The 24,105-nt window shown below is 40.1% G+C and overlaps 2 protein-coding genes across 3 annotated transcripts; one reads left to right on the top strand and one right to left on the bottom strand.

Moving 5' to 3' along the window:
* Positions 1–80: 80 nt before the first annotated feature.
* hap1 (huntingtin associated protein 1) lies at positions 81–23,588 on the bottom strand. 2 transcript variants are annotated; one of them, XM_042395819.1, is made up of 16 exons: positions 23,528–23,588; positions 17,690–18,140; positions 13,118–13,194; positions 12,749–12,865; positions 12,526–12,620; positions 11,777–11,885; positions 11,453–11,531; positions 11,226–11,356; positions 10,974–11,048; positions 10,388–10,599; positions 6,622–6,840; positions 3,382–3,719; positions 3,085–3,273; positions 2,792–2,894; positions 2,414–2,469; positions 1,752–1,840 (listed from the first exon to the last, which is right to left on the bottom strand). In XM_042395819.1, exons 2-15 carry the CDS (start codon positions 17,886–17,888, stop codon positions 2,430–2,432), a joined length of 1,983 nt encoding a protein of 660 aa, XP_042251753.1. In that variant the 5' UTR covers positions 17,889–18,140; positions 23,528–23,588; the 3' UTR covers positions 1,752–1,840; positions 2,414–2,429. The 2 variants fall into 2 exon arrangements, with proteins under 2 accessions (XP_042251744.1, XP_042251753.1); XM_042395810.1 differs by lacking the exon at positions 2,414–2,469 and having other exon boundaries at positions 81–1,840; positions 23,528–23,586.
* On the top strand, positions 7,753–9,607 carry LOC121886081. Its single transcript, XM_042396000.1, has 3 exons — positions 7,753–7,878; positions 8,482–9,255; positions 9,378–9,607. Exons 1-3 carry the CDS (start codon positions 7,849–7,851, stop codon positions 9,480–9,482), a joined length of 909 nt encoding a protein of 302 aa, XP_042251934.1. The 5' UTR covers positions 7,753–7,848; the 3' UTR covers positions 9,483–9,607.
* Positions 23,589–24,105: the final 517 nt, after the last annotated feature.

The following is a 24,105-nucleotide window of genomic DNA, read 5'->3' on the forward strand; positions in this document are numbered from 1 at the left end:
CAACTTTATAAATAAACAACTTAGCAGAATAATCATATCTGTTGGTTTCATTGCTGCATTCTTACAAACATACAAAACTGTACTGGATGGAAATGCAAAGTTTTATTCACAGGTGGTACAATTTATACACAGACTGACATATATATATATATATATATATATACAGCTGTGATGCTAACACAGAACAGAGCAAACAGTAGTGCAGAGAAACAGTGGTTTGGTTGATTATCATAACCTGTGTTTATGATTTCTTCCCTTTTTATTCCACAGTATCCTATGCCTTTTTGCTACATCTGATTGTTCAGAAAGATTTTCACAGAAACATGCTGTTTAAATAATTATGTCCACTCTACTTTAAATAAACACTGCCTTCAGCTTTTCAATGCCCAACGCGATTTCGTTTACATCCCAGCAGTTTTCAAAATTCCTGATGATGTGAAATACAGCAGATTTGTACAAGATTTCCAGTCAACGTGTAAAATACACATATTGCTTCTAAAAATCTCATTCGCTGTCTTTGATGCAGCGCACCTGAATTGTTTCTTTGTGAGGTTTTGTTTAGGATAAAGTCCACAAAGTCAGAGATTTTAACATTTGTTAATGTGAAAGCAGGTGATGTAGGGCAGGCAGGCAGCTAAAGAATGTCGACATTATTAAGTTCAGTGTATCATCTGTCCCAATTTGGGGCCGATGTCATCGCAGTGCTTCTTAATCTAGTTATTCCTCAAGTTTGAATTCATTATATTTGACAATCTTATATATAACATGCTTTTTTTCAATATAGCAGCTAATAAGCAGGAAGACCAGAGTGTATTTTAGTGCATTTGAATGTTCTTCAGTGTGACAACATTGGTTTGGTTTGAAGTTTCAACTAACAATAATTTAATGCATGTACTCTTCTTTTAACTTTCCTCAAATGACAACTTGTTTTACATACTGTACATAAGTGATGTTCCACTGATGTTCAACTAAAAAATGACAAGAGATGAGGTTTTTTAAAACCAGAGGCAGGGAAAAACATGTAAAATGACAATCCACAAAACACAGTATAAAAAGGTTTTTTTTTTTCCTTCATAATCTTTCTTTTTTTGTGTAAAAGGAAGCAGTTTCTGCACGTTGCTATTAAACAAACAGGTGATCAGGTGATTCTCCTGAGATGAAGATGTCTCTCTCTCTCTCACTCACACACACACACACACACACACACACACACACACACACACACACACACACGCACACTCACGCACACGACAACAGAAGAGAATAGTACTGTACAATAAACTACAACTCAAAGTATGGCTCTAGCACATTCTGTGGCTTTTGTTTTCAAGACACCAGTGCTCGGGGCCCTGAACTGCACAGTGGGAATCACATGGCTTGATGCAAAAGTCACTACGGTGAATGAGAGGGGAGTACGAGGTGGATCAGCCTGCGTCAAACCTTCGGAGGATGTCTGACTGTGCCGTCACGACCCCTCATCCCCCAGGCTGCCACTCTGTACAGCCCGAGACTCTGAAGCTTCCCCACCAAGTTCAAGCTGAAAATGTTCCTTCTGCCCTCTTTGTCCTTCCGTGAGCCTCCGCTGCTCTCGTTTGCTGCGGAGCGTGAAGGTTTCGTACTGTGGGTTCGGTGCAGGTTGTGGTGAGGATGAGTGGAGGCTGAGATGCCGTGCTCTTGCAGCAGCTGCAGGAGTCCCAGTGATGAAGTGGCTACGTTTATGGTGTCGGTGGTTGCGGTGATGGGGGTCCAGCCTCCAAGGCCAAAGTGCTGCTGGTGGGATGGGGGCGAAGCGCTCACGTGCTCACAGTTCCGACAAGATGGCACGCCGAAAGAGTGAAGGCTGCCAACAGAAAGGAAAAATCAATATTAAAAATTAAAAATTATACACAACTGGTGAGTAAAACTGAGCTTGTTGAACAAACATGCATAAGTTCATTCACAACTAAAAAACACAAGACGGTGTGAGCAGTTTCAGTTCATTCATTGTTAGTTTCTTTCTATCATTGCTGTAAGATGGATAAACATGATGTTAGAGTGGCGGCGCTGATGAAACAGGATCTGGTGGTTTGCTGTGATGAAAAACCTAGAAAGGGCAAAAGACACTGAAATATGAAGTGCAACAAGACAAGAATATGAGGAGGAGCATAAAAGTTAGAGAGAACGTAACAGCCCAACAGCATTCAGTAAAGCATTAGTAGGTGGTGAAGGATGTACATTTAACAGAATCACAGTACATGATTTGCCAATTAAGTAGCTCTAACGAACTCCGATTAGGTCATAGCTAATTTGTAACATTGCTTCTTCAGTTGATGTTTTTTTTAGTTAAACAAACTTGGTACTGTGCCCCTGTCGTTAATATTTGAGAAGAGATCAATCGAGCGTTAGCAGTTTATCCGCAACCCCTGACTCTTACTTTGCCCCGAGATCTTCTAGAGTTGGTGAAAGAGCCTGGACAGACGTTTTTTGCCACTGTGGAGGTAAAGAGCAGAGATTTGTAAAGAGAGAAGAAAGCAGCAGGAAGGAAGAGCGGAAATCCAAACTCTCAACACTTGTTGAATGATGTGACGCTGCAAAAAAAGTTGCTGGTTAATGAACACTGAATAGTTGGTCAGAGTTTACTGCAACTAAAAAAAAACAAAAAACAATACAAAATCAAATTCATGCCAAATTTAACTTCTTACAAGTGAACTCACTTGGTCAGGGCTGTGAAAAATACACCAAGAAAACAGAACACGCTCAGAAATACACTGACATTGTTAAGATTGCATGTTTACAGTATGTGTATTCTTACCTAGCGGAGAAGGGGGGGATGAGAAGGGAGGGTTGGAGGACTTGGCTGGTGGTAATGGTATGTGTGGGAGAGGTCTGAGGGAGGTTGGGACCGGATGAAGAGACTGTGAGGTCATGGAGGGAGAAAGTCACGTTAAACTACGCATGAGGGAAAATACTCGCATCAAATGAGACACTATAAGGAGCCAATGAAGCTGGAAACTACAGTTGAGGAGGTATTTAAAGAGGATTTTAGAAGGTATTTAATGAAGTTAATAAGATTGACAGAGGTAGAGGAGGCAACATGTGTCCTACCCATGCCATGTGCTCCAGAGAGCAGCGACAGGTCAGGTTCATCCTCCTCCAGGTCGTTGAGGCTGTAGACATGCTGTATGTCCACCTCCAGCTCCCTAAAGTCTTTAGTTAGGACACCAGGACGTGGATGCAGGATTCCTCCCAGGTTTGGTTTAGCCAGCTGCTGCCACTGGTGCAGAGTCACCGAGCCTGATGGAGAGAGAGTCAGAGGGAAATGAGGTTTAAGAATGTTGTAGAACAATGCAGCTTAATTGTATTTATACTGTTAGAAATAACACAAATAATTAAAAATTCTACCTTCCAGAGGTTTGACGATCTGCAGGCGGTCTGGCAGGTAGGACCTGGATCCTCCCGAGGAGCCACAGGAGTGCCGTGAGCTGCCGTTGGAGTAGTTGGTGCCTGTTGATGCTGCCGGGCTGGAGACCAGGCTGTCATTCGGTGTCAGGAAGCCACTGGAGCCCTCACCCTCCTCACAGTTTGCTGCCAAGGCACGGAGTTTACGCTCACGCTCCACGTCAAAAAAAGGCCGCTCAGAGGAGTGGTTCTGCTGGCGGGCTGATAGGTTGCGCAAGGCGGCTTCGAGGTCCTGGCCTCCTGGTGTCCCTGGCTGGCCCAGACGCTTTGGCCCGCTGACACTGCAGAGAGAAGACGTGACAATGTTTTAATAATTGTGATGCTGTTTAGCTCTTACATACTGTTCAGAGTCAAATCTGACCCATTTTTACATTTGAGAGCAGTAAGACACCCTGAATACTGTGTTCTGGGTTAAATTCAATCCATACTTATTCAAAAGGCACCATTCAAAAATGTTATTGCTTTTTTCACATTCAGTGAAATTATCGTGGCTGTTGTCGGTGACAGCGGACCATAATAATATAGTGTGTCTAGAGCCCTGTGAAAACTAACTAGATAGCGGGCAACACAGTCTGGTTGGGCAAGTCTATTTGTATGAACACATTTCAACAACAAGGCAATTCAAAGTGCTTTAGATAAAACATTAAAAGGCATTAAGACAAAGTGGCAAAGAAACACATTACAAAAGGACATTCAAATATAATTAGAAATAGTTATTAATCAGTGGCACTGTTTCATCAGTCCGTTGTTTAATTGTTCCCCATCCCATGGTCACTGGGAAAGTCTTTTTTTACACTGATTTTTGTGTTTTATGATTTAACTACATTGTCAGAGTGTCTAATTGTGGTGGATGAATAAAATTTCAGCAATTCAATAAAAAAACATGTAATGTAACACCACACCAGCACCCCCTTTTTTTAAAAAAAATCAAAGACAGTGCTCATAGCAGACTCAGACTCAGAGGAGCTGCAGCAGCAGTTTTTTTCCCTCCTTCTCACAGACGCACAGACGGGCCAGCAGACCACAGACGCACAGAGACATGCTACGAGAGGGTGAAGAACAATAGAAGCTGGAGGAGCTGCATATACACAGGTTCTCTGCCAAATTATCGAACAACATTGTCCCACTACTGGAGAAGTCCAGCACTTATCGTAGTGGCAACTGAAACTCAAATGGGGTGCTGTGCAGGGAGATCAGCCACCAGCTGACCTGAGACCCGACCACGCAAATTACCAGGGCCATATCGATGCACTGCTCAGACAAGTAGAGGCTAGGTTCACTCCACAAACAGACGTAAAGAAAATCACAGCCTGCAAACAAGAACCGAATGAAACAGTAGCAGATTGTCTGGTGTGTCTGGCCAAAGTTTATGATGTAAACAGCGAGCGGTCCAAGGACTTCTTCTAGAGATACAGTCTGAAGTAAAGAGATATTGTATTGATTGTGACACGGGAAGATTGGCAGCTGTTGAAAGATACGCTGCACATGCTGACTTAAGATACGGAGAGAATAAAAAGAAAAAGATCAAGCAGAGTGAAGACACAGCAGCAAAGCTCCAGATGGCGCAGCTGGACATGTTCCAAGGCCAGTCACGAGGGGTGATGACAATATACCAAGCACAAAGTCACACCCATGGCCATGGCAGGGGACGAGGCTATGGGTGAGATGGGGCACACGCGGAGGAAAAGACAAAACTGGCAGAGAATGTTTCATCTGTGGAAAGATTGGATATTTTGCTTGTGACTGCAGACAAGTTTACACAATATGAAGTATGAAGGCATGTACAAGAAAACAGCAAAGACAATGGTTCAGCTAACAGCTGACTCCCAAGAGCTGATAGATATTCCTACAACTCTCTGAGCTGAAAGTAAATATGATGTTGGTCTAATTAAACAAGTGCAACCAATTGAAATTATACCTAAATCAGAATCCAGACCATGTAAAGATCAATATCCACTAAAGCCAGAGGCAACAGAAGGTATGACACCAGTGTTTGACCCTCTCCTGAAAGCAGGAATAATTGTACCATGTGACACATCTCCAGTGAATATTTCCAGTGAAAAAGATAATGGTGGAGGGGCAGCAGAGAGAGAAGATGACACTCTGAAAGACTGACTGACCAAATGTGCTGATACAGGACTGAGCTGGACGAAGGCTCTCCCCCTGGTGTTAACACAGATGAGAGCACGCACACATAATCTCAGTCCTTTTGAAATCCTATTTGGCAGACCAATGAACACAGGTGTTGGAGCAGCTAAAAGACAGATCCCTGTCACAGAGGAATGTACTGATGAAATGTTGAGATATTGTGTAAACTTATCTTGTCAATGCTCTTAGTTCAATCCACACACAGGTGAAATCAGATTCCGGAACCGATTGACGACTTTCCACCAGCAGTACATGATCGTATTGACAAGAAGACATAATAATGCTCCCTAAGAGAGGTAAAGTGGCAGCAGAAGCTGTGGAGCCTCTGACCTCGAAGAGTGAAACAAACACTTTGGTGTTTTGTAGCAGAGACAACAAACACTACAGGCTCCCAGACAGTCTGTCTGAATTCCTGTTGCAGTGGATTGTTTCAGGACTGGGACAGAAGAAACCCATCTTTCTGGGATTCAGCGTTTTTTGAAATTGAGAGCAACTTAAAAGGTTTGTTGTACAAGACTTGAGTGTGATACATTCTAAAGACACATATTATTCACTCACAGGGGTGCGAGTGATGTACACACTTTTGAATACAGTGGTCTGGGTAAAATAAGTATTGATAATGTGAACAACCCTCAGAAAGCAACTTGTTTTGAGGAGGATCCACTCATAGGTGTTATTACTGTGACGACATGTGTTATGATCCCACATAGACCAGGATTTTTTAATTTGATATTCAATAATTGTAGAGCTGCAAAATTGACATTTTGGAAAGGAATAATTTCACTCATACATGCAATACAGAAACAACATATAATACACAGTATATGTCATGTTATCAGGCTGGACTAATGTAATTTAGGCACTAGGAACAACACGGTTCACATGGCCAAATAATGTTAAAAATTATAAATCACAATAAAAAGAGATTACTGCATTTAACGTTTCTGAGAAATATCTACGTCCAAACAGAAATACACATGCAGTGCAAATATCCTGTTCATCATAAACACAGTGTGCGCGTATACTCCAACACACCTGTTGTCTTCTTTCTGAGGATGGTTGGAGCTGGGCTTGTCCTCCAGAGTAAGGCTGAGATTATCGGAGCCATAGTAGCTGGTTCGAGGGGTGCTGGTACAACTGGAGCGGATGGACCCCGGGCTGGAGCCTGGAAGCCCCGGGGAGTGGCACCGAGACCGCAGCCTCCCGACCTTGTTGACTACCTTCACGGTTTCAAACACACGCCACGGGTGGTTCCTGTCGGGAGAAAGAGGGTATGAGTGGCTATCAGAGAACATTAACTCACACAATATAAGGCTCTCATCTCTTAGCCATAGACCATGAGTGTGACACTTCTGGAAAATGATTTATTCACCATATAATCCCTAATGCTGCTCCCTCAAACTGAATGGACATAATGGTTCTAAGTAGATTGAGTCCATCAGATTAAATTCACATCCACCTCCTTGTGTGATTTTGAATAAGACAATTTAAGAAATGAGTTTATGTTTTTGATTTATTGTTTCTTGCAGGCATGTTTATCCAACAGTGCAGAAGAAGAAAATCTGTAACTTTGTAGCACTTTAAAGCCTTTGAAAACTGTATTTGTTTATTGGTACAGTGTACAGTTTGTCTGTTGAAAAACAACATCAGTAATTATTATTCATTTATTATTATAATCAAAAAAATATTATTTAACACTCAAAAGCTAAAAAGCTGAAGTATTCTGCTTCATCAGGATTGTGTGAGTGTGCTCATATTAAATTTGATTGACAGTCGCCTGGCAACATAGACAACCTTCCCAGTAACTCATCAAATCTTGATTCAAATGTAGCTAAATTTTGATTGGTGCACTGAAGTTTGTGACATCACATTTTCTTCCTGTTGAGCCCCATAACTTTAAATAAGTGAAAAGAGCAAAGACAAAAACACAAATAAAGAAATCTCTAATGTGAAACAATCATCAAAGCAAACTTCACCTGCAGATGAGGATCATGTAATATGATTGAAAGCCCCTGTAAGAGTTACTAAATGGACCTTGTGGTGAGATTATTTGTTCAAAAACTTTGTTTCACAAGTCAAGAATGAACCTTGAAGATCAACTCTAGAATGAACTGTTCCTCGGCATTAAATTACAAACATAAACAAACAGACTCACAGCCTGATCTGACAAACATTTGTTTTCATTTAAAATACACTTTATGCTACAGTGGAGTCACTTCCTCATACTCTACGCTACCATTACCACATCTGTGACCAGTCCACATGGAGGGCAGATCCAAGAAAAGAAACATGGTAAGATTTTATTTCACCAAGATAAACTTTTAGGAAAACTACAAAAACAAAACGAAAGCCTAACCTTGATATGTTTTGATGGAACATACAATAAATAGAGGATTGATTTCATTGATGGAGTAGGGTTTGTCAGACTGACACATGAGAGAGGCGATTACTCTTTTCCTGTTGCTGTCGCTGACACAATGACTAAAAGTGGAATTTTACATTGTAACATAAAGTAAACAACCGATCCTGTGGGAAAGACCAGATTTATCTTAGTTCAAATCATTGCACTTCCCACTGCAATTTATATTTGTTTGCATGAAATAAATGTTTTTCATTCATTTAAACTAAAAAAAATAAGCTCAGTGAAGAAATTTAAAACTGGGCAGCATCTCAGTCACTTAAAGTACAGAACAATTTAGTATTGCAACTCCTGCTTGGATGGACTTTTCCTTCAATTTCTGTATGAAAAAAAATATTGCCCAATAATTGATTGATTAATCTTTAATGGAAGTAGCTGTTACAGTTTTCTTTGACAACATACTGAATTTTAAATATGTATACGCCTGTGTGATTGTGTTTTTAGCTAAACGCTACATGGTTACTTGTGTCTTTTAGGCATATAAGAGAGAGCAGCGCAGACAAGCTACCAGACAACGCAGGGCGCGTGATTCAGACAGTGAAGTGTCTGCGCTTCGACGAGCCCTACAGTCAGCTAAGAAAACCAACCAGAAGCTGTCCTCCATAAATTTTAATCTGGGGAAACAGGTTGAGGAATTCAAGCGCATGGAGATCAGTTGGGTAAAGCAAAAGGGGAAACTAATGCATGATAACAGTTGCATACATAAGATATTTGAGACAAAATACAACAAAGCTAGAAATGAGATCAACAGGTTGGAGGAGGCTTTGGATGCCGCTGAGGCCGACAAAGAGCAGATTAACAGGAAGAACGAGAAGATCAGAGAGAGCCAAAAGGAAATAGAAGCTCTTCAAGAGAGACTCCATCACCAAAGGGAGATTATCAATATAGTCCAATCTTTCTGGGAGAAAGACTACAAACAGCTCCAAACTGACTTTGAGAACATCGTGAATGTAGTCAAGGCAGAGTTGGACAACCAGTGGAGCCTTAAAGAGATACAAATAACCACTGAACTTAAAGAAATCCATGAGAAGTGCCGGATGCAGCGAGAGGAGATAATGATAAAGGAAAAGATGATCACCGGGCTCCTGAGGGAAAGGCTGGATCTCATGAACGAAATGTTGCAGACTGCGATCCAAATGCACGAGAAGGACGACGCGCATGAGCAGAGTGAGAGACAGTGGAAGATAAAATGTGAGGCCCTGGAGTTGGTGCTCAGGAAGGAGCACGCTAAGAGAGAGGAGAGCGAGAAGGTAGACCCTTTCACTTTCATTCATGCTGATCACTTTGCTCTGCAGAAAAGACAACTTGTTGAGAATTATCCTCTGATAGCCTGATTGAAATACACTCTGATATGTCTTGTCTTTTTTTCTAGGAGCCAGTCTCAAAAAAGATGAAAAGGCTATTCAGTTTCCAAAGAAAGAAGAAGGCAGCTGATAGCGACAGCGAGGACAGCGAAGACAGCGATGATGATGCTTGACTGGCTCCAGCCAGGCAGCAATAGAGCATCATTCACACATGCTACACTCCTTCCTCTCCCTCTTCTTTCCTTCACAGTGACTCAGTCTGTAGCCTGACAAAAATATTAAAATTATACTTGGCTATAATGAATGACTGTTTTTCAGTGTTTTTGAAGCTTTGACCTCCTTCTGGTTCTCTCGCTTCTCTCACACCTTCTCTTAAGATCACTTAAGAAGATTTTATTCTTATTCTTATTTATTTTTATTTTTTGTTTCATGTCAAAAAAAATGTTGTGTTACTCATTTTATTTTACTGACTTCAGGGGCGCAATATTTTACCACACGTCAACCAAACCCAATGTGATTTTTCAGATTTATTTCCTTTAAATAATCAGTTATACCGTCTGTAAATTTCATAATTCACTGTAAGGCAGTAATACGTTCCAGACGGCCCCTGCGTGATGGCTTGAATGAACCAAAGTAAATTGGTTTGGATTAAAGTGATATTTCACCTCCAGTGAAGTCAAACACTCATCCCCTGTAGGCCTCAAAAGGCTGTAAAAAGTTTCTTGATTGCTCCTTTGCAGAAGAGCAGCTGCAGTCAGCTTGAATTTACAGCAATTACAATACATTCCAGCCGTGACAATTTTTCACAGTGAGGGGGATTTAAGCATCAAATTAGCCTTAATGACTCACGTAAAGTAAATTTCCCGGTGCTGAATTTATGGCTCTCCAGTCACATGAGTCCTGAACTTTATCTAATTATAGGAATTGTTCTACGCATGAGAAGGCACACATAATCAAATCCACTCCCATTACATTTACAGTGTGAACAGACGAACCTATAAACAGAAAAGGGGATCAAACAACACTTTGAGAGCTGCCTGTGAACAAGTACAGTTATAAAATGGTCATATTTACTCACTTATACTCTGAGGGAGCCGGTGTGTCCAGGCCTTTGCGGAAGGTGCCTTCTATCTCTGCTGCCAGACAGTCCATGGGAAGGACAGAGGCCAGTGCAGTGTACCGCTGCACTGTGCTGTTAGGCAGGCTCTTATTTCGCAGGTTTTTAATGTCCTCTCGGGCCTCGTGCAGCATGTCCTCACACTCCGAGTACTTGTCCTGCAGGTCCTTGAGCTGCAGATAGGGGGAGACAAATCTGTCAAACTGTAGTACATGAAGAATACATTGTACCAATCACAATGTAGGAGTTAAATAACCACTTCTGTTTTGTTGTGAATTCATTTATTACATTTTTTTTTTCAAACTGAAAAAAGGATTATGTGTCTTGTTTTTTATTTGCTTCCTCAACATTGTGGTTTGGTAATTGCCCGCAATAACATTCCATGAAAACAGGTCGGCTGACTTTGTAAACATTTACTTGCATGTTTCAGACTTGACACAGAAACGTGTTTTTATTGAAGCTGTTCAATAAGACAAAACAAAACTGAGCCCGAGAAAGAATGCGAAAGGACGAGCATGTTTTGCCAAAGTAAGTGAAAAAGTCTTGCCTCGGATTTCAGTTTAATCTGGCTCTCACGGGAGGCACTCAGGTGTTGGTTCAGCTCCTCATTCTCATGGGTGAGCTGGAGGGACAGAGAGGAGGAAGTTAAGATAGTGTTACTGTGATTTGACGTTTGTAGATCAAATGGAAGCATCTGAAAGCAAAGGTATGTATTTACTGTGATCTATGACATAGCAACTGTTTTATGTACGCTTCTTAAGAGCATCTTGACTCTTGAATTTGTGTGTGTGTGTCTCACCCCTTTGCAGCGGGCCTGCAGGTCAACAATCTGAGCGAGCAGCGAGCTGATCTCCTCCTGCTGTCGGACAGAGTCCTCTACCTTCCGCGCCAGCTCCTCTGACAGGTCGACTACCTGTTTATTGACAGATGCTGAAACACACAAGTTCCATTAATACATTTGTAACTGAGTGTCTAGTCTACGCATTACAGTGTTCTTATGTATTGAAACGAGACTGGAACACTTACAGAGCTCTTCCACACACACCATCATCAGCTCCTGTTCTTGCTCTTCGTAGTTCGTCGTCTCTGTTGTGAGATCGTTGGCCTGCAGAAATAACTTTAATGTCACAACTCAAATCTCAAAATTTCATGCGAGAGTAGGTTAAGAATTGAGATGGATCACATTTTTCTACTATATGTTAAAGACACTGTATTGCACAAATCAAATGAAGGCACAGATGTAACCATTAACAATGAAAACAACATTTTTCAATTGTCTTATTTTGTCTTAATGTACACAAGACTATGAGCAGCCTTCCTTTTCTTTCACTCAGTGTGAGAACTGTGTACCTCTGATCGCAGTTTGCGGTTCTCCTCCTCTAAACCTTTTAGTTTCTGCTGCAGGAAGTCGTAGTGGACAAAGTTGCTGAGAGAACTGCATGATTCATTCCTTTTTATTCTACGACAAGAAAAGAAAATGTGTCAGCATTAGATAACTCTCTTTTTTCACTATCGGAAAAAATATTTTTAGGGAAATATGCACAAGCTTAAAATATACTGTATGTAATCATGAATCAACTCTAGTGTTTACTAAAAATACAAATACTCTTTAGCGAATAAACTAACTAACTAAAATAAACTAAGCTGTTGTCAATACTACGCATTTACAGGATCTCCATTATATCGCTGAATATCTAAAGCATTGTGTCTTAAAGAAAGGCTGTCTTTTAATTATTTTGTGATAGCATTCTGTGTTTCATTGCAGTAAAAATGACAAAAGTAGATCTTGCAACTCTAGGCTGTTGCTTTCAAAGGTTTTATTGAGCAAATATTTAAACTTTTTTTTGTGAAATATCCAAGTTGAACTGTGTACATATCAAAAAGTATTGTACTTTTTATTATGAGGTAAGAGGTGTTTTCAAAGGAGAAGTATTTTCTGTTTACATCAACTAGTAAGAAGCAACAAGCAGGAAGTAGCATTATTTTAAAGGATGTCCATGTGGACCAAAATCAGAAATCTACTGTCTCCAATAATAATTCCAATTGTGTAATTCTTCAACCTCTACGTATATGTATATATGTTTGTGTGTTGTACTCACGGTGAGTGTGACTCTGCGTTCTCTATCTCCTCAGTGCTTGCATAAAACTGGAGGAGGTCGTCTCTCATAGTGAGCTCGTGACGAAGTTGAGCAATCTGGAAAATAAGCCACAATCACTTGAGCTCAGCAGACAGTTAAAGCTCCGATATTGATACTGTAGCACAAACAGATGATATATTTCATATTTGTTTTCATCAGAGTGCATTATGGGGTTTGTTTATACCTCCTCCTTTGCAATTTCAAGCTGTTCATCCAGCATTTCATTCCGCGCTGTTAGTTCTTGGTTTTGCTTCAGGAGAGATTGACCGATCCGCGCTGCTAACTCAAGATCCCGCTCTTTCTGCAAAGTAACACAAAATAATACCAAATTTATACAACCTGTATGGATAAAGAATATTTACATTTCTATTTCAAAAATTAGAGGATACACAATCAAAGTTTTAGCGATGAACTCACAATTGCAGAGACGTTTTAATTGTATTTTCTGATAAAAACAACAGAGCTAAAAATGGTGACAAACAGTGATGGTCAGTGAGGCGGATGAGTTTAATCCTCTTTAATCCTGTTCATCTGCTGTGTGTCTCTCTCTTACCTCCTCCAGCAGGTGGGTGACTGCCTTTATGTCATGATACGTCTTGGTGACCTGGCCCACTCTGTCTGAGCACAGCACTGAGGGAGGAGGGAGAGAGGGATTTCATGAATGGAGGAAGAGACGGGGCTTTAGATGGTACAGTAAGAATATTGTACACAGCCTTGCAGTATTTCTATGATGAGTGGTGAACAACAATGACAAGTAAATGGGGAAGATTTTTTTGATTTGGACCGATCCCTCCGTCTATTCTTGTTCCAACCAGCATCACTACTACAGAAAATGATTAGAAGAGTTCATTTTATACTGATAAAATAGGGTTTTCCTTCATATCATCTTAAATAAAGTTTGGTTACATCGCTGTTCTTGAGCAATCAGTGCTATAATTTCTTAAACTGCACTTTCCAAAACTCACTTGGAAATCAAATCACTTGTCCAGTACTATAATGTCTTTATCTTTAGATTTTCTGTTAAACGTCTCTAGAGATATTGTTGCATTTCTGGATGTACTTATCTGTTGAAAATGGATTATCTGTAATGAGTATCCAAACTGGATTACTATTTATTAATTACATAATCATGTTAAAAAATGAAAGTAAGAAAGGCTGCGTCCGAGAACTTTTTATCATTTAATAAGAGCCTGTACCAACAAAAAAACTAGACTCTTACACTGACAACATTGTTCTTTATAAGAATCATCAATGTCTTGAATGGAGCTTGTTTCTCCTTTAAGTTTCCAGAGCCACAGACCACAACATCTCCATGTGGTCAGCCACGTATTGATCCTCTTAGCTTGATCCTTTTTAGCCCAGATAAGACACCAATAAAGACCTCGTTCTCCTGGATACCAATATAGCTCAATGGGAGAGACTGCTAGGATTAAACTGAAGGAGTGTTCACAACAGCAGGACACGTACAGCATGGAGGGGATAACAGTGACTGACTATTGACCTGAAACTCTGTTTACACCCTGTAGGATGGCTTGTTTATGTCCACTTCAAAGTCAATAAGGGTGATGATGTGTGAAAGATTAGTCATGTCCTCAGTTTGGATCGATCTGTTACTGACGTGGACAGGAACTTAATTAAAACCATTAATGTACTGCGAATGAGCCAAACGGAAATGGAAAAGTAATGATCATTTGTTATTTGTTAATTATCTGAATTTCATCATAAATCAACCAATAACTTATAAACAATAACCATTAAGTATAACATTGTGTTTTAATTTTGTATTCTTTCTTGCAACACTGCATCAAATTGTAGGTTCATGCTTTTGGAACACAACCTGTTGACTTAAGATGGATACCATCTATGAACATCTGATTCATCTCCATTTAAGGCTGTACAGAATTTGCCTGGACTAGCGCAAGTCTGAATGACACTGCATACCTCTAGACTAAAATCTGTTGAGTAATCTTACTTGGATAGAAAGCTTAGCTGGACTAAAGAGATGGATAGTTGCCATACAGCAAAGTAATTAGATTGAGATCCTTGAATTTGGCTTGGAAACGCAGTGATTGGGTAGCTGTATCAGTATCTAATCAGCCTAATGGAAAGAAGCTAACTGGGGGGTGAACTCCTGTACTGTAAAGTATAGCTGCCCATGAATTATATAACATAAATAAGGCATATACCACACTGAGGTGATTTACAGTAGAGGTCATGTTTCATCTTCACTTAGCGAAGTAGGCAGATATACTGCACAATAAATGCAGAAATGGATTACAGAAAATAAAGTAGGAACAGTTTGAGTTCAAGAAAGCAAAACAGAAAAATGATGTTGGTCATTATTAAACTCTGCTGGGAAATTTAATTTTAGAGCTCACAGTTGGCTACATAACAGGTCCGCTGGCAGGTTTCTCTCAAGGACATTGCAGCAAGGCAGCAGGGCAAATGAATTTGATAGATGGATGAATCTGGCCAACTCTGTCTCCCAAATATAGGTCACACATACAGTGGATCTCATTCATTCTGATGACTGCACAAATACACTCTCCTTAAATAGATTTTTATTTCTTTTTTGCAAATTCCTGACTTCATTACAGCCAAATGTGATAATCACATGGATTCATTTTGTTCATTACTCTGCTTAAAACCTATATATGGTTATAATAGATGTACTCTTTATTCAGCCTGATCAAAAAGAGTGTCGACATTTCACTTTCTGATAACAAGATCTCGCTCTCTGATTCTTTACAATCGCTACATGACTTTAAATCATTAGGGACAACCTACATCTTCAGTTCTTAAGCACTTAAAGGCTTATTGTGTTATTGTAAAAATACATTTTAAAAATGAACAAAAGGTTAATCACATAATAATTCAAACTCTCTCAAATCCTATTGTGCTTTAAGTGGATTGCAGCCAAAAAGCTAAAAGCAAAGTCAGCAGTAGATACTGTCCTGTTCCCAAGCATTGACCTACAGATCTATATTCACACACACACACACACACACACACACACACACACACACACACACACACACACACACACACACACACACACACACAAGTAACTCAACTGTAATAAAAAGCCAAATCAATCTTCATTCAATCAGTGCAGCAAGTAAAAATTCACTTCATTAGCCTGTATCAACTGTGTGTTCATTTTCCACTGCTGCGTATCATTTACAACAAGCAAGCTCTTGTAACTCTTAGTGAATAAGGCATCATGTTCAGTTCCTCAAGTATTTTTGATTGTTGCTCAATGAATGCTTCTTTCAGCATGCATCTAAACTGTACATCTGCCAAAATACCTGATCTATTTCCTCTTGACCTGACTGCCACAGATCAAGGTAAGAGATGCGGCTATGCCAGCTAGAGGTGTTAGGGTTTGGTTAGAGCTAAATCCAGGCAGCTACCATAAACTGTTAGCCTAATACTAGCCTATGGATTTACCTTGCAGACATAGGTATGCTTATGACGTCTGTCACGGTGTGTGTGTGTGTGTGTGTGTGGGGGGGGGGGGGGGGTCAGACAGGCATGGATGAGCTCCGAGAACAAGATTCACTTTGATCCCCTGTTTATCTCTGTTGTTGTAAAGGTGCAGACTTCACAAGATTGACTCAAGCTAAAATTGTCTCTATGGACCCTCTTGTGAGTCCGAAATAAAGTTTGAATTGAATTGTCTCATAAAGCTTTTTAAATCTGCTGGGATATTCTTAGAGCGGTTAACATTAAAGTAACATTAATTCCACTCTAAAGAATTAGAAAGGAATTTTAATAACATTAATTTTAATAACAATATCAGTACCAGATCCATCACTAATAGGTTAACATATTATACACAATACAGAGCGACAATGAATCCAACAGAAACAGCTTAAGTACATGTGCGCTGAAAATTTTATCCGGTGTATTTATCCTCTTGTGTAACAGAAAGACCAGAAATTTGTTCAGAACGTCCCGTCTTTCTGGAGGGGCGCCCATGTCGCAGTTTTGGTGCAAGTACCAGCCACATACCCATTTAGACAACGAATGACCCACACAGAGGAGGAATACAGGAGACTCCTCGCTCATATTACCTGCTCTGTTAAATCAGGAGATCAGTGCAAGGACCTTTATAATCTTAGATGTGCAATCATGTCCTTCATTATAATCACACTGATCAGTTAGAGCACTGTAACTAGATTAGATTGTCAAGTATTCATTGAAATGTACCAATACTGTCACTGCAAAACATTACAGTACAATCAAAAACAACTAACAATACTGGACAGAAACTAGAGTAGCAGTAGAAACTAGAGTACAGTTAATGTACCTGCAGGTTTTGTTCCACTGAACCACAAACCTCCAAATGTTTGAGAACATTCAACCAGTCATTTTTAGAAAAGCATTTAGTTAAGTCCTTCATTCTTATTTGAACATTTTAATTCTGTTAAATACTATTAACAAAGAGCTTTTCACTTATGACTAAAGCTTGCATTAAGATACTATTCAGAAATTCTATTGCATTGATCTCCATATGAAAACAGTCATGAAAAAGCGATACAAAAGAAAACCTATGATCACAATGCTGCCAATGACAACTGCTTATATAAACACACCGCTTGATTGTGCTCCTGCAGCGTGTGTAGACGGACATACAAACACACACACACACATATACACACATACACACACACAGGCTCAGTGACCTTCACCGCACTAAGTGGAAACATTCAAGCTGAATATATATTTACAAAACTGCACAAGTCTTCAGGCACCTTCATGATGAACTCCAGCAGTCTTATAACGACAACCACAAAAACAAGCATTTTTCTGAATGGCCTGAATTGTTATCTGCGTGATGTACCTATGACATCACTGCACCCTGCGCTCTGCGGTACACGCTGTGCACTATTAAGTATTAAAGCACTTAGATAACAGAGACTTTGACAATCCAATGTACAACCAAGTAGACCAGCCAGCAAAATTAAATGACACTTTGAACTCCTTCCATTATATTTAATTTTTCTCTACACGTCTTCTTACTCTCTCCTCTAAGCACGCACTCTGCAGATCGCTGATCATTCCCTTGTGCATGTCACCTTCCTTTTCTTATCCTCTACTTCATCACGTACACTTATCTCACCTTGTGTCACCTCCCTGCAAATGCCATCACTGTTGTTATTATTATTATTGTTATTGCTGTTGAGGCATTTCTTCTCCTCCTCCACTACTTCATCCACAAGACTGGAAGTGCTCCTCTCTTCTTCCTCCTCCTCAGATGCAGAGGAGCTCCACACCTCCATGGTGACCGGTGAAAAACTACCCTCCGTGTCTCTGTCCATCGGTTAAATCCCTTCTTCTTCTGATTCTACTGCTTGTTCGTTTTGCTGTGACACACCAGTAGTGCCTCTAGCATCATCCTGCTGGCTTGTGTGTAGAGGAAAAACAGTGTCCACTATCCTACGTGAGTGGGCGTATACACCTGTGTTTGTGTGTTCAAGAGAATCTGAGCTGCTTGGTGTTAATATATAATCCCTCAGGCTGTAAGGGCCATCTGTCGTCATGCCTGCCTCCGTTCACCTGGCCACGTTGGACTACCGGGTAAGAGAAGAGGGGGGAAAGAGGAGGAGGGGTGAAGGAGGAAGCAAATGCTAAATTATTAACCATAAAAGCTGATAATAATCGCATTGACCTTGTCCAAGCATAAAAACATAAGTATTATATGGCTTTAATTGAAAAACTATTAAGGATCGGAAGCTGATGCAGTTTAAAGTGATGCTGAATTAAGCCTATTCACCCCTGTGAAATGAGGGAGATGGTAGGGTCCGCCCATGCCAAGGGCTGCTTTTATTCTCCACACATACGTAATACCAGAGTGATGGAGAGAGGGCTCTGCGTAATACTGGTGCAGAAAGAGCCACTCCTACTTCACAGGGGTCTGATGGAAGAAACAGAGTGAACACAGTCTGGGTTGTTTGGAGGAAACCACCAGAAAAAAATACTTATCTTTTGTTTATTTGCCTTGAGAGGGTTTCCCCATTTCCCCTTCCATTCAAACATATTTCTCCCTACATATAAACAACAATTCCTTTTATGTAATACGCAAGATATTTATATGAATAAGTAATCAAAATTCTTCAAAATCAAAGAAATTGCTGCAAAAAACAGCTTTTTCAACAGACACTAGGAGAATATTCTTTTTTGCTACATTATGAGGGAAAACACTGAGATTTTTATTAGTGTTTGTTTTCATTTCAATCAAGGTTGAATCAAGATAAAAGTGTCCAATGAATTTTCCAGCCAACTCTATCGTGCTGTCATATCTTAAGTCATTCTACGCCTGTAATCACACTCACTGTCTTGTCTCTGGCCGTCCCATGCTCTTGCAGATGCTACGCAGACGCAGCAGTTTCTTAAAATGAAATATTAAAACTACTCATGAATTTTTCACCCACAAACGAACTGTTCCAGGTCAAATGCTGCACGCAAGAGACGGTGTAGACACAACTTTCACCATCCGTGCTATCCCATTTCCTCCTGCCCTTCGTCTCTGAAAACATTAGTTGGTCCTTACAGAATAAATTGTTTTAAAGTAGCAATTAAAACTTTTATGGATTAAGAGGAAACTACATCACCCTCTAGAGAAATGTTCAACCACTAGAAGTTAAAAGGTCAGTAGTACAACAGCGTGACTAAAAATGCAGCAAGGGAAAGAGGTTATAAGGAAGTAATGTTTCAAGTACTGTGTCCACAATAACAAACAAAGACAACAAACAAAGAGTTTTCTTCATCAACATGTCATATATATTCAGTAAGGGCAGTTTGTTACAAAAACACAAGCAGTTAAGTACCGTTTGAGTAAAGGCATGATAAAATTAACTCACTAAGTTACTAAGCACCATATCACGTGTCACATGTCTCTGTCAAACATTGACCAGTGATGCCAGCTATCAGTTTACAGAGGGAAAACCTATAAAGGTCATTTGCCACCTTGTTTTGACCCACAATGTCAGAGATATCACGTACTGCTCGTGTTCATGATCTCATATATATATAAACAATTTTTATTTATTAAAGATTTGACATGTTTATAATTTAACGAGAGAAGCAAGATCCCTCCCTGCACTGCGTGTCTGAGCTGTTTCGTATTGTAGGTGATATTGTAGGTGTGTACAATGAGTTGTGGATCAGTGGTTATGCATGTCATCAATGTTATGTTACGTGTGACTTAAAATTTTGCTCAAAAGCGTCCTAGAAATACTGGTTGTACTAGTCAGTGAAATGAGATATGTGGCTTCTTCGCTTCATAACCCCAATCATATTAGGTTTTTAAACTATGTTTCACATGCTGAGACTATATCTTTCTGCTTTTTATCAATTATTTATAAAAAAAAACAACAACATAATTTTAGGAAAGTGTTGCCTATTTACACAAAGCAACATCAGTATTCATTTAGAGTTTTGTGTGTGTGTCCTTTCTGCTGCTTTTGGTCTCCATCCACTATTGAGAAAAATCTCTCTAAATGCTCCACTATGTTCACCAGTGAGTCACTGACGTTGTGTGTCTGCCGACAGGTAGACTCAATTTTATTAGAGCTTAAAACAGCAAGTAAGGGTCAGGTTATGCTAGAAGAGAACTGGTTCCTATGACGTGCTATTGCTGTTTCAAACAGCCAAACTCAAAGGCGAGGTGAAAGCTGTTCAACTATCAAATAAGCACTTCTGATGGAGTATACTGTCACTTTAAAAAGGTACAGGCTGCAAACTCTAACAATAAGCTGAAACACATTAAAACACTCCGTAGAACTGAGAGGGAATGCAGAGTCGGCTGGGTTTGTCACTATGAGCACCACTGTTCACATTACATAGTCATATGATCTACTGTTAATATAAAAAACATTGAATATGGCAGCTTTAACAGTCAATTGTTTGGTGTGCCACTTCACAATTTTGCTTGATACTGATATATTTAGAGATAGTAATAAAATACTTTTGAATATGTAGGACCAGCAGAAACCTCAATCACACCCTGGAAGACAAAGGACTCAGGGAAAAACTCTACACTCTATACATCTCAAGACTTAAATGGAAACACTAACAGATGGAAAAGAGAAGGAAGCAGTGAGCCTGAGTAAAGAACTCTAAAAGCAAACAACACCATACTGTATGTCACCTGCCAAAGAGTCAAACACTGCAGCCAGACACAGCCTGGCACAATCTGCACAGACCAGGTTAGTCTGTCCTGCTCCTGATAGGAACATGCGGCTTGGCATCAGCTGAGTACAGCCTATCTAGCATTATAAGGACACAGCCAAACGATCTCATGAAATCAAATCCTATAAAGCAAGGTCATAAGGAGTAAAGGATATCTTGGAATAAAATTCGGATTGGCAGATCTTTCCTGAGAAACTGTTAGAAGAAGGTTCATTTGATATATGATGCATTCGAACAGTGGCCCTTATTATTGACTTCTGTCTCAGTGTTGAACACTATACCACTATTACACTATACTACCTGTTTTAAAGTGTCCCTTACCTTTTCAGATCACTGCAAAGTAAATATGGCAGATACACATGGCATAATGTTACTGATTGATGCACTGATTTTCTGTCTTTGCATCATGGATGTCAAACTGCTCCCTTAAGACTCACTGATCAACCCTCCATTTTAAATCTCAGAGCAGACAACAGCGTTTTAGGGTAGTAGGGGAGAAAGTATCACTCATGCATGCTGATACAGTACAAGGGCCATCTAAGGTGTGAATGCACACAGCCTCCCGTCACCTCACAAGTCTAGACGTACGTATGCATCTAACTATAAGCCCTCTGTGGGTTGCTGCGGCAACTGACATGCTAACAATGTCATAGTGATGTCAGAGCGGCTGCTGGGATATATCGTCTGCAGAGCTCCAGCGGAAACTGCTTAGGAAGCCAAGTGACGGCAGGTTAATCGGCTTGGTGACATTTGACATCTGTGACTCACAAATGTGGCAGAGAGTGTGGAAGAAAGGAGAGGAGAGATTAGTCTCCACACATTTGGGTCATTACAAACACACAAGAAACAAAGTTATTCCACACACACACACACACAAAAAAAAGGGTATATTCTTAATAACAGATGAAAAAGTGAGCTTGAAGCTCAAACCCTGCTTACTTTCTCACATTCGCACACCTGGACGATCAAGTCAGTGAAGTGGGTGAGAATGTCGGATTGTCAGTTTGGGAAAGTTACAGAAGTTGCTGGATGCAGCTTCCCCCTCCCCCACAACTCGGACATTGGAAAGGTGTGAGGGGAGGTGGTTTCTGAAGCTCCAAATGAGCAGTTCTGATGAAGCCTTTTTAAAAAATGCAGTGACGGCTCTAGTTCTGTTGCTTCTCCTGTTTGCACTGTCCCAAGTCATGTGGGGTTTTTTTTTGTTTTTGTTGTTCATCATGTATCTTGCAAAATAAAAAAAATGCAGTAACGGCCTCTCAAGGTCAGTATGCTCAAATGCCCTCCCACAAGAGTCCTAAAACACTTATTTGATGTAATGTGGCAAACCCTAAAAAACATTTCAAACCTTTTTTTTCTACTGACTCAACCTGCACTTTCAGATGCAACCATGGTGGTTCAACATTTTGGGAAATTACAGCTAGAACTATCAACTCAGCTTTAGAGGGTTGGTAAGTTTAATAAGGTTGTGTCATAATTCACTCTCCAGAGGGGAAAAACATCTCAGTGAGGCCTCTGGTGAAACTGGGAAAAAAAACAACATGGTAGTTTGTTCTAAGCTTCACATAGTTCTGTGATGATAAATTCAGGGTTCGTTGCTTTACACTGTTTTGATGCTCTGTCACAATAGGCACGCCCTCTCATTCATCTCATTTATATTAATCTTTTAGTTTGTTTGTTCAAGGATTTCATTACAAAGCTGCTGTGGCCAATTTCTTGCTCAACCATCAAAGGAGACTTTATTAGCTTTCAACAAACCTTACAAAACAAATAAAGACAACAAAGAACAGCTGAGATAGCCCTGACATTCTCATTTTTACTTTCCTGTCCCACTGTTGTTGTTACATTGTCACACAAAGTATGATTTTGCTCTGCTTAGCAGCGAAACATCTTGGAACACGGAGCCCAATAAGAAAGCAGCAATACAGCAAAATTAAATCAATGTATCTATGCAGGTATCAAACTAGAAATACCGCCTCATGTTTGTATACCTCCTCCAACCAGTCAAGTTGCAGTTTACATCCATGTCTGTCCAGACTCATATAATATTTGTAGTGAAGACTTTGAGGAAATTTAATAAAAGGTATTAAGTGTATTTTCCTTGTATGTGTTCACATGTTTGGCCAATAAAACTGATTCTGATAGAAGTCAAAGTTGCAGCCAAAAGGTGGATGCTTCACACATCTTCAACCCAAGATTGAAGCACAGAAGATCTTTACAATCACCACAGAGGTCACAGAGACCATTGACCTTTGACTACCAAATTCTGATCAGTTCATCCTTGAGTCCAAGTGGACGTTTGTGCCAGATGTAATGAAATTCCCTCCAGGTGTTCCTGAGATATTGCGTTCACAAGAATGAGATGGACGTGAGGTCACAGTGAGCTTGAACTCTAATCTAATCAGTTCATCTTTGACTCCGAGTGGATGTTTGTGCTAGATATCAAGAAATTCCCTCTAGGGATTCCTTAGATATCATGTTCACAAGAATGGGATGGAAAGATGGTCGGATGGATCCACCCCCCTGTCGCCGACACAGAGGCATAAAAAAGGGCTGCGAGCAAATGTCTGTATACTTGCTCTAACATGAGGTCTAACCTCTTATTGGTCCTCCCAGGAAAGCCGAGTAGTCAGCCATTCCATAAACATTTCATGTTAAAGGTCGAAAAGAAAACAGAGTGAGGGTTTCTTCTACTAAAACCAAAAATGCCTTGATATTGGCTAATTCATCAGTACACACTATGCTGTACGTTGAAAATAACACAACTCACAGAAGTACTTGAACGTCTCCTCAATCTGCTCGTGTGTGAGTCCCAGAACGACTTCCGGTGGCAGCAGAGGGGTGTGCAGCCAGTCGTCATTGTCGTACCCAAACACAGAGTCTGCTCGAAGAGTGTAGTTGGGCTGACCCTCTGACAGGAGGCTCACTATCTCCAACTCTGGCAGATCTGAACAGAGGTCTGAGAAAGGGCAATGTTTATGTGTATGTGTGTGTGTGTGTGTATTAAGATATATATGTGTATGAGTTTATGTATGAGTGAAGAAAAACAAAGCAAGAGAAAACAGGAAGCACTTTAATAACACATTGCCCTCTGCTGACAAATTTACAAACCTGCACCTCTATCCAAAATATAACTGAATTAAGCTTTGGTGCTTAGACCTGTCAACATATAAGTAATTTGTAGATTGATGAGTAAGTGAAGTTTTTAAATAAACCTAATATACCATATCGTCATAAAAAAGATGATTCCGTGTATCATTTGTGATGTACCTGTTAGAGTAGACACATCGTGGCAGGGTGGTTGTACAGGGTCCCTGAGGTTCCCAGCTGAAGCAAGCTGAAGAGGCT

Source organism: Thunnus maccoyii, chromosome 2 (genome assembly GCF_910596095.1).
Source record: "Thunnus maccoyii chromosome 2, fThuMac1.1, whole genome shotgun sequence".
NCBI lineage: Eukaryota > Metazoa > Chordata > Actinopteri > Scombriformes > Scombridae > Thunnus > Thunnus maccoyii.